We start from the raw sequence: 12,675 nt of genomic DNA, 5'->3' as shown, positions 1-12,675 counted from the left end.
CTAGGGAAAATAAAAAAAAAATTATATAAATATATGTAATAGGTATATATCTATGTAAAAATTATAATGCGTGTTTTTGATAGTTTTTATCTATACACACCAGAATTAAATCTAAAACGAATAAAGTAAAAGGAGGGTTAGTCTCAAGGTTTAACACCTTTATACGTCGTCATCGTGTCTCTTTTCTATTTAATTCTCTATACTACTCTTTTATATATGTCGATATATCTTTATTTATGTGTAAATATGTGTATATGTGTATACATGTGTAGCTATGTATACCTATAGGTTCAGCAATAGGTATATATTCAGTACATATACACAGCGAGGAGTGAATTTGAATTTCTCATTGCATCGATCGCTATCCCGCGTGGGTGCCGCCATCGTACGACGATTCAACCAATCGCGTTTTCTCTTGAAGATGGCTGCCGCATCGGCGTTAGAGTTCGACGACGACGACGACGGGGTTTCGTGCGGTTGCGGTGCTCTCGCGCGAGCACCAAGTCCAAGTCCTAAACTAAACTCTCGGTTGGTTCGGTTGTATTATAGATCGATTTTGTCCACTTAAACTGTACAACAAATATTTAATATAGCGAGTCTACTGTAGAAACTACATTAAGCTTAATAGTTCTAGTGGACATTGAAATAATATAATATAATAATATATTAAACAATTATTAATTTATGATACAATAAATAATTATCGATTTGACAGTGATGTGTGCTATTGGTGTTTAGTTCATCTAAAAGTAAGATTTATTTTTATCTAATACTCTACTCGATTTATTTTTAATAATATAAATAAAATTATTTTTTCTATAGGAGGTAATAAAAAAAAAAAAGAAATACATACGCCTGATATTACGATAGAAAAGGAGGGTGGTGGTAAAATTGTCTATATCGTCTAGAAGACGACATTGTTAGTAAAAATAAAATGTCATTATATTTGGATCGTGGTGGTATTAGCCAATGCGTGGGGATTCATTGAAAGTAGACACGAGATATGTGTTTTATGCCGGGATATCATCCGGGAACAAGTCACTGAACATCTATTTAATTAAAAAAAAAAAAAAAAAAATATCTGATCAAATTAATGCAATATAAATATAAATATTTAGTGATAAAACGGTATCGCTGATTACTGGTGATAATTATCTCGTCGTGAGTCTAGTCGTTGAACTTGTTTGGCATGTCCACGAGTAGATGAATAGAAAAAAATTAAAAAAAAAATAATCTATTCCTGCTGTAGTTACCTCATAGCTCACATGAACATGAATGTGTGAAAAAAAAATAGCCATTGGATATGTAGATGTGTATATCTATATATACTTATATGTATATATATAGATATTAATTATCTACAGTGGAACTAGCTGCAGGCGACAAGAAGGGTGTTTTAAGGTGGTGTACTCGGGGGGTGGTGATGGTGCCGATGCCAGTGACGGCGGCAGTGGCGACGTTGTGGTGGTCTCTTGCTGGTGGAGCTTTTAGTTCTCTCACATTCAGCAGAAACCAACCCCTGTAACTAGCTGCACCCTCTTCTACCCACTTGCCAGCAGTAGCAGCAGCAGCAGTAGCAGTAGTAATAGTGATGGCTGCCTAAAATGGACCGCGCTTATTATTGACGAATTTTATTCCTATTCCATCATTCGAGTGATGATATACTGATTCGATTACACTACTATTTCTAGGTTAAAATGATTTCTAGTGATTTTCAGGGCGTGCCGTGTAATTACCATTAAAAAATTCATTGTAAAAAATTTAATTTGTTTCATTACTTTATTTCATTTTATCGTTAACTTTGTTGGAGTTTAATACTATCATTATCTCTGATAATTTTTTAATCTCTTTGATTGGTTAATTAATTTTTATTGATACTAATTGTTGTTTTTATGTAAAAAAAAAAGAAAAAAAAATAATAATGAAAAAAGTTAGTGTTGTGATTAAAAATTGTTTAAATATTTCTAGGTATCCAAATCATCCGGGTAAATTGGTGTTAAGGCATGTAGGCGACGAGAGTACGGATCAGAACAATAACATCACAATGACGAGCGAGGATTTGTTACAGCCAGGCCATGTGGTCAAAGAACGTTGGAAAGTTGTGAGTTAATTAACATTATAATTACTTTTAGTAATAATCATAATGATGATGATAAGCACCACAGGTCGAATGATTAACATCTTTATATGAGTAGTCTTTAATCGACTAAACCGTTATTTCATTTATTTATTTTTCATTTGATTAATTAAAAAGATCAGTCGTGTCACACATAAATTATCTTACATTGTGTACGACTAAAGGACTAATTAAATCTGTAACCTTAGATTTATATTTTAACGAGAGTCAATAAAATGATAATACCTATTAGAGCAATTGATTGGGTAATCTTTCATGTTTAAAAGAGAGTACATGATCGACTGACCGTACAAATTTGGAGTGGGAAACCTTATAAGAACACTGAACTCTGTAGATCATCTCTTAGTACAGAATTATAAAAAAATAAAATGATGCAATTGACCTAATACTATTTTTTTCTATTGCATAGATGAGGAAAATTGGCGGCGGTGGGTTTGGTGAAATTTATGAAGGTCTTGATTTACTGACCAAAGAGCAAGTTGCTCTGAAAGTTGAGTCTGCACGGCAACCAAAGCAAGTTCTTAAAATGGAAGTTGCTGTTTTAAAAAAGCTCCAGGGTAAATATTAATATTCAATACCATTGTAAAATTATAATCAGTTACACATCCTTAGATTTATTATTGATAATTGACAATCAAGTCTTTAAATTAATTTATTTATTTATGTTTGTATTTTTTGTTCCAGGTAAAGATCACGTGTGTCGTTTTATTGGTTGTGGGCGTAATGACAGATTTAATTATGTCGTGATGCAATTACAAGGTAAAAATTTAGCAGAACTAAGACGTGCGCAGCCTCGTGGTGCCTTTTCTCTGTCAACAACTTTGCGACTTGGTTTACAAATTTTAAAAGCAATTGAAAGTATACACCAAGTGGGCTTCCTACACCGGGACATTAAGCCGGTATATATTTTACTTGTTACTATTTTTATTTAATACGTTATTATCAGTCATTACTATTACTGTCATTATCAACATTTATGATATCATAACATTGATAATATACTCATCTTGATTTATTGTAAAGATGTAATCGCGGTGGTACGACTTGTTATCGAAAATAAATATAGTTAACGCGGTCGCGAGGCAACAGTATATAAATCGATTAAATACGAAAACTTTTATCGAAGGTGAAATGCTTTAATTTTAATAATATTTATTTTAAATTACAGTCAAACTTTTCTATCGGTCGTCATCCGTACAATTGCCGAGTTGTCTATATGTTGGACTTTGGGCTTGCTCGTCAATTCACTACTGGAACTGGTGAAGTACGACCTGCACGTGCTGCGGCTGGTTTCCGTGGTACAGTTAGATACGCATCAGTAAATGCTCACCGAAATAAAGAGATGGGTAGACATGATGATTTATGGTCACTATTTTATATGCTTGTGGAATTTGTTAATGGACAATTACCTTGGCGAAAGATTAAAGATAAAGAACAGGTGAGGATTACAGTGTAAATACTTTCTTAATCTTTAATTCTCGTGTACAAATATTTGTTTTGTTTTAGCTTAAAATTTTTACTTTCAAATAATCATTATTTATTTTAAATACAGGTGGGAATTCTAAAAGAAAAATATGACCATCGTTTATTACTCAAACACCTTCCATCAGATCTTCGGCTCTTCCTGGAACATATTCAGGTACTTGATAGAAAATAATTAACCAAAAAAAAAAAGTAAATAAAACAACAACAACAAAAAAACATCTATACACCTTTAAACTATTTATGATTTAAACGTGTGAGGAATATACAAGCATTAGTAAATGCAGGGCTAGTTGGCTAATGTTCAAATTGTCATATATAAGAGATAACAATGAGGCCAAGGTCTTCCGTGGACCAAATCTTTGGCGTATAACGTCTCGTTTTTCCGGGTGCACTTTGTCATATATATTATATATATATATATATATATATTTACGTACACTGCATAGATTCATAATATATATATGTATTTATTTATTAGATGTAATTGAATTTAATACAGTAAATTTATTTAACAGAGTTTGCAGTACGCGGACAAACCTGATTACGCTATGTTAGCTGGTTTGTTTGAAAGATGTATGAAACGTAGAGGTGTAAAACTTAACGATCCTTACGATTGGGAAAGACCATTAATAGCTAATGAAGGTTTACCAACTACGAGGTCACTACCTACAGTAACGGCACCGCCTGCCCTTACGACAGCGACAACTATAAACCAACCGCCGACTACTCCAAACGTAGACACCAATAACCAAGAAAATGTTGAGCCAGACAATCGAAAGGAAGTGAGTAATCATTATCCATTAGCAGCTTGTCGTTTAATTAAATTCACCATGCATATGCATATATAATGACAATTATAAATTATTTCTACTATTAACCCTTCAGCACTCTCGCTATAAGATTTTCTCTTACGCTCATCAATAACTCAAATTTTCTTTCAAATTTCAAATGGAATGACTATGTAATTTTTTTTCTATCTGCCAAAAAATTAATATTATTTCAGATTGCAATATTATTATTTTAATTGTTCTATAAGGTAAAAGCCCCAATATATGATCATGTACTAGTATATGATCACTCCATGTATTTGTATATCTATATTCACAAATATAGGTATACAAATACATGGAGTGATCATATACTGGTACATGATCATATTGGGCTTACTATAAAAAAATAAAATAAATTTTATTAACTCTGTGAGATATTTTCTCATCGCAAAAGTAAAGTAGGGGGGTCAGAATTTAAAAAATCGGGTCTGATCGGTACAGTTTGGAGATTCCCGTAAGAGTGCATTTGTGTTTGGATGTATTATTATTAAATATTATTTTTAAATAAGTCAATTTTTTTTTGTTTTAAAAAATTTATCTTGTTTGAGACTTTTTAAATTAAAGGGGCTATAAGCATGCGTGCGCTTCCACAAAAGGCGTGAGAGTTTTTCTCATCGCGCGAGTAATGATAGTAAATCGTTTTGCGAGAGTGCTGAAGGGTTAATATAATAATCGATAAAACTTGATACTAATGATAATAATTATTATATTTAGGCAAAGATGGATCTTGAAAGTTTATGCAGGCTGCTATTGGGCCACGACGGATCACCAGTTCCATTAACATCGGCAATAAGTAATCACGGAAGGGATAAAAATTGTAATGCAACGATACAGATCACAGATAATACACACCAGCCAGCTGGACAACAAGTCGCGTCGACTCCTCCAGTTCAGGGTTCACCGAAGAAGCGACGCGCCGTGTCGATGGCCGTTGAGCCTCAGTCACCAGTTCCGCCGGTTGAAAAACCTGTGGATAATGAGGGTGACGCTCTGATGGCATCAGCACGCTCAGCTTCAGAAGTACCACGTTCAAAGCCAGTAGCCAACGCAGCTGCACCGTTGAGGAAATCTGCAAGTGGAGCAACCTTCGCAAGACTCCGTGTCGTCGCTCTACCAGAGACAAACGCCACTGGGGAACCACCTAGTCCAAGGATACAGACTGACGTCGACGCTTCCTACTGCTCTTACGATGTCACCAACACTAAGCAAGCCGGAAATCAAAGCCCAGTTACGGAACAGCGTGAGCCATTACGAAGAGAGCCCCGCAGACGCGCGAGAACAGGACGCTCGGCTATGCGAGACTGTTCAATAACACAATTTGCACAAATTGATGATGACAACGTATCTGCATTACAGCAAGTGACACGAGGCGGCGGGGGTCTTACACTAGCGTCCCAGTGGAAATCCCAATTTGATGATTCCGAGGAGACTGACAATGAATGGAAGGGTGAAAATTTACAGAGTCCGGAGCATAAAGGTGTTGCACCGTCTATTGTTCCTCAGGTAAAAGGAATTTCTTTTTTTTTTTTTTTTACTATTTATTATATTTTATTTTACGATTTGCTCCTCACTAAAGGTCAGACGCTAATAGAAATAGTATAGTATAGAAAGCTTAATCAAAAATATATAATTGATACTTTATTTCTAATAATCCATTTCCTTTACTAAGGTAAAGTACCCAGTATTTGAACACTTATAAAAATGGGACCAGTACTTGAACAGACTTTTTGAATTGTTGTAATACAAAATCCATAAATTTATTATGAGTAATATGCGCATATTATAATTATTACATGATACAGTAATTGATTTCTGTAAGTTTTTTCAATTATAAATCAAAACAATTATATTTTTATTAACTTAAAAGTTGATATGTCGAAAATCGCCGATAAATGCTATTTTTTCATGAAAAAGGTATTAAATCGTAAACCGAACAATCAGTAAAAAAAACCGTATATCATCATTTTAAGTAAAAAAAATTGTACCATCTAATGAAATAGTCTTTTCTAAATAACATATATTTTTTGCAAAAACATAAACTACAATTTTTATATTAAATTTTAGCGTTTAACTATACCTCCCAGTTTTCAAAGCGGTACCCAGAACTTGAACAAGCTGAGATCGTATAATTTTAACAGCACTCTAATCTCTAATAGATTTATAGACTAGTGATCAGTGTTGTGATTTGTATTAATTACTGCAAATTAAACAAATTTTATAGCTAAAAATTAGTGTAGTTAAAAATTATTGAACGTTTTAAATTGATTTTTTTTTATTTATAGTTGAAAATTCGCTTTATCATTCATAAAAAACGTAATTAAAAAATTAAATACAAATATTTCTCATTTTTAAATGAACATATTAAATATTCACAGTATTGTTTTTAATATTATTCAATAATATATTATAAATCTTTGAATATTTCAATAAAACGTTGAAAATTGTTAGTGTGCCCATTGCCATATATTTTATTACTTCAACTACTGCTCCCGTAGTGTTCAACTACTGCAGCTTGTCAGAATTGATTGTTTAACTACTACTCATTTCATAGTCTATCTTAAAAACGTTGTCAAAATATAAATATTCAATTGTCTGCGTTATTTTGTACTTCAGTCAATTCAAAATTGTTTATATTTTTATGAAAATCACTTATTTGAACTAATAATTACATCTTTATATATTAAAAGTAGGGTCAAATACGTTTTACTTTGAAACCTGTTCAACTACTGGATACTTTACCTTATTACTTTTTTTTTTTTATTTTGCTGTATCGAGTTTAAGTGTGACAAATTTTAATAGAAATCAAGTATCATGATTCCCAGCTAATAAAAATATATTAATTATGCAGTTTGACATCTACGAATGGAGATGTAGGTTGCATTACATTTTCGAAGCTTTCTCAACACTCACATCGTCATCGTTTTATCAAAATCATTTCATCGATTTCAAAAAATTTACATAATATTAATTCATTGGTTTTTTTTTTATTGACGAAAATTTGTATTTGATATTCTAGCAACGTCTGGCCTGTATCTACACTCCTGCTTGATATTCTTCTCTTCCAACGGTGCACTGCGATGCTAAGCTTCACCAACGCTTTTTTTTTTTTGCTTTATAATTTCTTTTTTGTTTTTTTATTACCTGCTTAAGCATCACCAACTTACTCTATTACTCGTTATTTCAGTTATTTAGTTTATATCATTATCATATCACTAAGTGATAGTAAAAAAAAAAAAATTTATTTGGTTAAGTATATTACTATTATTATTGTTATTATTTTAATTGTTGGCATAGCCAATTTTTTGCAATTTAAACAGAGCTGTTTTAAAAAAGATAAGTTTTGGCTGATTAATCATGAAAATATAAGTTGTTTTTTTTTTTTTTTTTCATTTTGGTGCTTTTTTTTCTTTTTAACCTTTCATCTCTGTATTAATAGTGTGCTTTACTGTTTGCTAAAAACAGTAAAAATTATCAGAAATAAAACTTTGGGTATGTAGTCCACAGTTGATAGTGAAGCCGCAGTAACAGCGACTCCAATAGCTGGTGGATATCAAGAGCCAAAGAGTCCACAAGCTCAGGCGTCAACTGTGACACCTAGTGCATCTTTGCAACAAGCGGCTCTTGCTGTCCAGACAGTGCTCTCGCGAATAAGCGAGGATTCACCCCGGCCTGGACCGCATCACAGATGCTTAAATATTACGGGAATAGAAAATTATCCAGAGCTTCAAGGAGCTTTGCCAAGAGCATGGAGTGTACCGGCGCTGGCGTCACACGTTCGTGCTCATCTAGAAGCACCTTTGGTTGGTACCATTTTTAAATAAATATTTATAATCATTAGGGTGGCGCAAAAAAACCGACTATTTTTTTTTTTTTTTTAGTCTCGAGTGAAAAAATGTTGGTTTTTGATGTTTTAAGAGCTCTCTCCAAAGGACAGCTTAAAAAAAAATTTTAAGAGGTCGCTCCAAATTTTTTTAAATTTCAAAAATCAAATTTTTTTTTTTTTTTTTTAATTTTTTTTCTCGTTACGTCATAATTTTATAGACCAAAAAACAGGTTTTCCTGAAAGTTTCAGTTCAAAATGCGAATTTTAAAAGGTCGCTCATGATTTTTTTTTAATTTATTAGTGACTATTTAATTGAATTAGCATTTTTTGACTCTGAAATTAAAAAAAAATTATGAGCGACCTTTCAAAATTTAAATTTTGAATTAAAACTTTCAAGAACTTATTTTTTTTTTGGTCTATAAGATTATGGCGTAACGAGAAAAAAAAATAAAAAAAAAAATTCTATTTTTGACGATTTTTAAAATTTTAAAAAATTTGGAGCGACCTCTTAAAAATTTTTTTTTAAGCTGTCCTTTGGAGAGAGCTCTCAAAACATCCAAAACTAACATTTTTTCACTCAAGACTAAAAAAAAAAAAAATAGTCGGTTTTTTTGAGCCACCCTAATAATCATTCAATTGATCATTTATTAAATTTATTTTAATTAATTTAGGTTCAACAAGCCGCGTTTGATGATTTACTTTACGAAGTTGATGTAATGTGGAACGTAGCAATGCGATACGACGAACCTAAAGAAAGTCCTACTCATCGACGATCAAGTGTTCCAGCTATTGAATTAGCGTCACCAATACTTCCAGGGACTCCAGCTGGTGACGAAGAAGAGCAAGCCGTTGCTGGGAGATTAGAAATAAGGGTTGTTGATTCTACTGGAGGAGCTACGGTTGTACAAACAACCGCAGACAAAGAACCACTACAAAGTAATGTTTTAAATGTTTTTTAACGATAATAGGATTATTCACTCTCTAAGAGGATTATCAAACAACATAGCTAGTACTTTTATCATAACAGCTACTGTTGTTATTATTTCAGAAAAATTAACGAATGGCACAGCGGGTAGCCCAGCTAGTCCAAACCCGGGACCTGACGAGCCATCGATATATTACGACGCGACAGAAAGTCGCGTGAATACAAGTAATACATCCGCAAATAAACCAGTCACAGCACCGACAGCACCAAATTCCAATCCTGTGACACCTCGTGAACCCAAAGACAATAAAGACCGCGATAATTCAAGGCCACACAGCGCTTACAGTAAAATACCCGTACCCGTTAAAAGTCCACGCTGCTCTTTGTCTGAATCGACACCCGATGCAAATACTCCCAATACTAAAACTGGTACAGGCAGTGAACTCGAAAAATCTCCTACCACATCAACTCAATTAAAGGATAAAGAGTCTGGTTAGTTTATTTATTTAATCATTAATTTATAAAACGATAATAGCGATTTTATTTATTTTTTTTTTTTTTTTTCGTTCACGTAGTGTAAATGTTTTATCTTCAAGCTGATGTTAGCAGTCGAATTAATGACAGCACACATTATACTATTATTATTATTGTGTATCAATATTATTATTGCATAATGCTTGAAGTTAGACTGTTATTTTGCAAGAGGCTTTTTTTATCATTCACATACACACTTTTGGTCAGAGCAAATTCAGTTCATTGAACCTATTTTATTTTATTTGTTTATTTTAAATATATAATTTTAAAAATATAAAAATAGCTAAATTTATTAGTGTTATTATCAATGTTAAATATTATTACTATTATTATTATTATAGTTATTTCGCAATAAATTTTATTTTGAGCTTCTTAGCATTACTAACACCAATAACTTTTAGCAACCAAAGGCAAACTGATCACAGTACATACAATGGAGACACCTCAGCTACGAAGATGTGCAACATTACCTGATGCCAGACCTAATCCAGTGCCGCCTTTGACGTCTACCAGTTCAACGGAGGATGAAAATTTAACTGGATGTACACCGGCGTTGAGACGACGCCGACAAAGTGAAAAATATGTTACTCATGCAAGTCAACTTAATCTACGATTCCAGAGACCGCAGCGACGAAGACCTAGTTCTGAGGTCTTATCTAAATTCTACCCACGAGGCGTGCCCTCGTACCTACTCGAAGCAGGTAAAAGAAACGAGGAAAGCAGTGACAATGACTCTGACAGCAGTGGCCCACCAAACACACAACCACCACCTCCGCCTTCATCACTACCGCCTCATGTGGCTGAAAATAATGCTAGGTATGGCCGTTATCATCAAACAATTTTCAATAGCACGGACTTCTACTATTGGTTACCCCTCCAGACTTTCATGGAATTTTTAGCCCTCCCCCCTTCAATTATTACAATTTTATTTTTTCTTGTTTTGTACTACCTCTGTATGATTTCTTATTACCATTTACTTTGTAATATCCTAAACGTTTCTGTCAGTTTTGCAGATAGACTGACGTTTATTTTTCTTAATGTAAATAATGTTTATACTATACTTAAAAGCATAAACCTAGTACTGTTATCCTAAAAAAATTAAAAATTACTTTGAGTGTTGTTTCTAATTGAACCCACTCAGAATTCTACTGTTAATTATGTTAACATTATTTTGTAACGCACCAAATATTATATTTCACACTCATATTTATCTGTTAACACACTTCATGCATTAAAAAATGTGCTATGTGCTGGTTGAATTTTTGCTGCATGAATTTATCACGTTTTTTATTTTTTTTTTTTCGAAAGCTTTATTAATATTTTATACGTAAGATTCAGATATTATATAATAGTATTTGTTTTAATTTTATTGTGAGTAAAAAGAAATATCGGTGTTTATAAATAAATGATATTTATGTTTCAGATGTCGCAGATTCAGACCAGTCCCAGACACAGCGGTAGTTAGCCGAGAATCGTGAGGGGTGGTGATTTGAATCTGCATTGGTCTTGATTCACATCACATACTATTAATAATAATAATGGATAAACACAATAAAAACAGAGTTTTACCACAGCCAACTAGGAATGTGATACCTTTTTGGATCAAATAAGTATAATAGAGCTTTTTTTAGTAACTGTTTTACAGTAATAATGAATTCATTAACTTTATTTAATAGTAATAATTAATAATATTAATCTTAATTGGCTGGCGGGAAATCGAAATCTTCCCTAAAGTCATCAGGAGATTGAATGTGAATGTCACTGTACTTATTAATAATGTATGTGGATTAATGCAGTGCGATTTGTTGCAATAACTGTTATATTATAATAATAATAATAATTATTATTATTATAATAGTTATTATCGAAATGAGATTATAAAAATTATTTCCACTGTGGTGATACATTTGGGATGATTATTAAAAGAGAGCAAGTAAACTAACAACCAAGAAAGAAAACGTTTTAACGAAGCGCACGATCTCCATTAAAATATATTTAAAATAAATTTATAAATCAAGAATAATAAGCATTAATTGATGAACTAAAATATTGAAAATGAAGATTGTAAATGAAGTTGTTTTTAGTGTTCTCTTAGTTTATTTGCTGGTCGATCGATCATTTTTTCGATCGTTATAGCTGTTTGATGGATCTCGAAGTGATGAACGGAAAAAAAAAAAAGAAAAATTAATATGTGAAATGTACAAACAAAAATACCAGACATCTAGAAAAATTTCACGGATCCTCATTTTTAAATGCTTTAATAGTTGAATGGCTCTTGTGTGAAAAAAATTTATGGAACGATATGACACGATGATAAACAAAATATATCTATAAATATATAAATAAATATATATATATTATTATATTTGGCCTTGTCTATGCACTGAAAGCCAAAATAATCTGCAAAATATTGTACTATGAGAGTCTTGGTTTAAATTATTTAAATAAAAAAAAAATAACTTTTATTTTAAATTAAAATAGATAATTTAAAAAATAAAGCAAAGAATAAGTTTTGAGACTCTTGTAATAAACTATTAGCTGCAGTTCGATATTAAATATGAATTGGATGAAAAGGTGGTCGATTCTTTTTAGAGTAATTAAATAAATAGGTGTAGCCTTGAGATCGGGGCGAGTGTGCTAGTCTTTATAAAGCCACCATATATATTTCAACAGAATGCAACAATTTTTAATTAAAAAAACAATTCAATTGTTAATATTATTAATATTTTTATGGTTATTGCAATTTTAAACAGCATAAAATATTTATTTAAATTTTAAATCACAATTATTCCGTACTGTGGAATTATTTTTCCTTTTAATTATTGTTTAGGTATTTGTGATTTTATTTATAATGATTTATTATTGAAGGAAAATATTATGATAGATATATCATAGTTATTTAAGACACGTGAATCATTGAGTTTGTTTTTTTAACTGTACG

General features: G+C 31.9%; 1 protein-coding gene across 7 annotated transcripts; it reads left to right on the top strand.

The window, feature by feature from the left end:
• Positions 1-411: 411 nt before the first annotated feature.
• On the top strand, positions 412-11,935 carry LOC123261793 (tau-tubulin kinase homolog Asator). Of its 7 annotated transcripts, XM_044723591.1 has the most exons (14): positions 412-749; positions 823-919; positions 1,969-2,101; positions 2,547-2,694; positions 2,822-3,036; positions 3,306-3,575; positions 3,690-3,776; positions 4,138-4,404; positions 5,167-5,955; positions 7,950-8,252; positions 8,947-9,211; positions 9,324-9,692; positions 10,136-10,550; positions 11,158-11,935. In XM_044723591.1, the coding sequence occupies exons 3-14, from the start codon at positions 2,045-2,047 to the stop codon at positions 11,210-11,212; spliced, it is 3,240 nt and encodes a 1,079-aa protein (XP_044579526.1). In that variant the 5' UTR covers positions 412-749; positions 823-919; positions 1,969-2,044; the 3' UTR covers positions 11,213-11,935. The 7 variants fall into 7 exon arrangements, with proteins under 7 accessions (XP_044579526.1, XP_044579522.1, XP_044579527.1 ...); XM_044723587.1 differs by lacking the exon at positions 823-919; XM_044723589.1 differs by lacking the exons at positions 412-749; positions 823-919 and adding an exon at positions 1,185-1,691.
• The last annotated feature ends 740 nt before the right edge of the window (positions 11,936-12,675 follow it).

The sequence above is a fragment of the Cotesia glomerata genome, linkage group LG3, assembly GCF_020080835.1.
Source record: "Cotesia glomerata isolate CgM1 linkage group LG3, MPM_Cglom_v2.3, whole genome shotgun sequence".
Taxonomy (NCBI): Eukaryota; Metazoa; Arthropoda; class Insecta; order Hymenoptera; family Braconidae; genus Cotesia; species Cotesia glomerata.
The sequence above is the reverse complement of the archived record's forward strand: the minus strand, read 5'-3'. Positions and strand labels throughout refer to the sequence as shown.

What these genes read in the sequence shown, in the direction of transcription:
- LOC123261793 (XM_044723587.1), top strand. Translation starts at nt 2,045, where the DNA reads ATGACGAGCGAGGATTTGTTACAGCCAGGCCATGTGGTCAAAGAACGT. An exon ending in TACACCGGGACATTAAGCCG is followed by an intron (nt 3,037 to 3,305) that starts GTATATATTTTA and finishes TTTAAATTACAG; the next exon opens with TCAAACTTTTCTATCGGTCG. An exon ending in GTGGCTGAAAATAATGCTAG is followed by an intron (nt 10,551 to 11,157) that starts GTATGGCCGTTA and finishes TTTATGTTTCAG; the next exon opens with ATGTCGCAGATTCAGACCAG.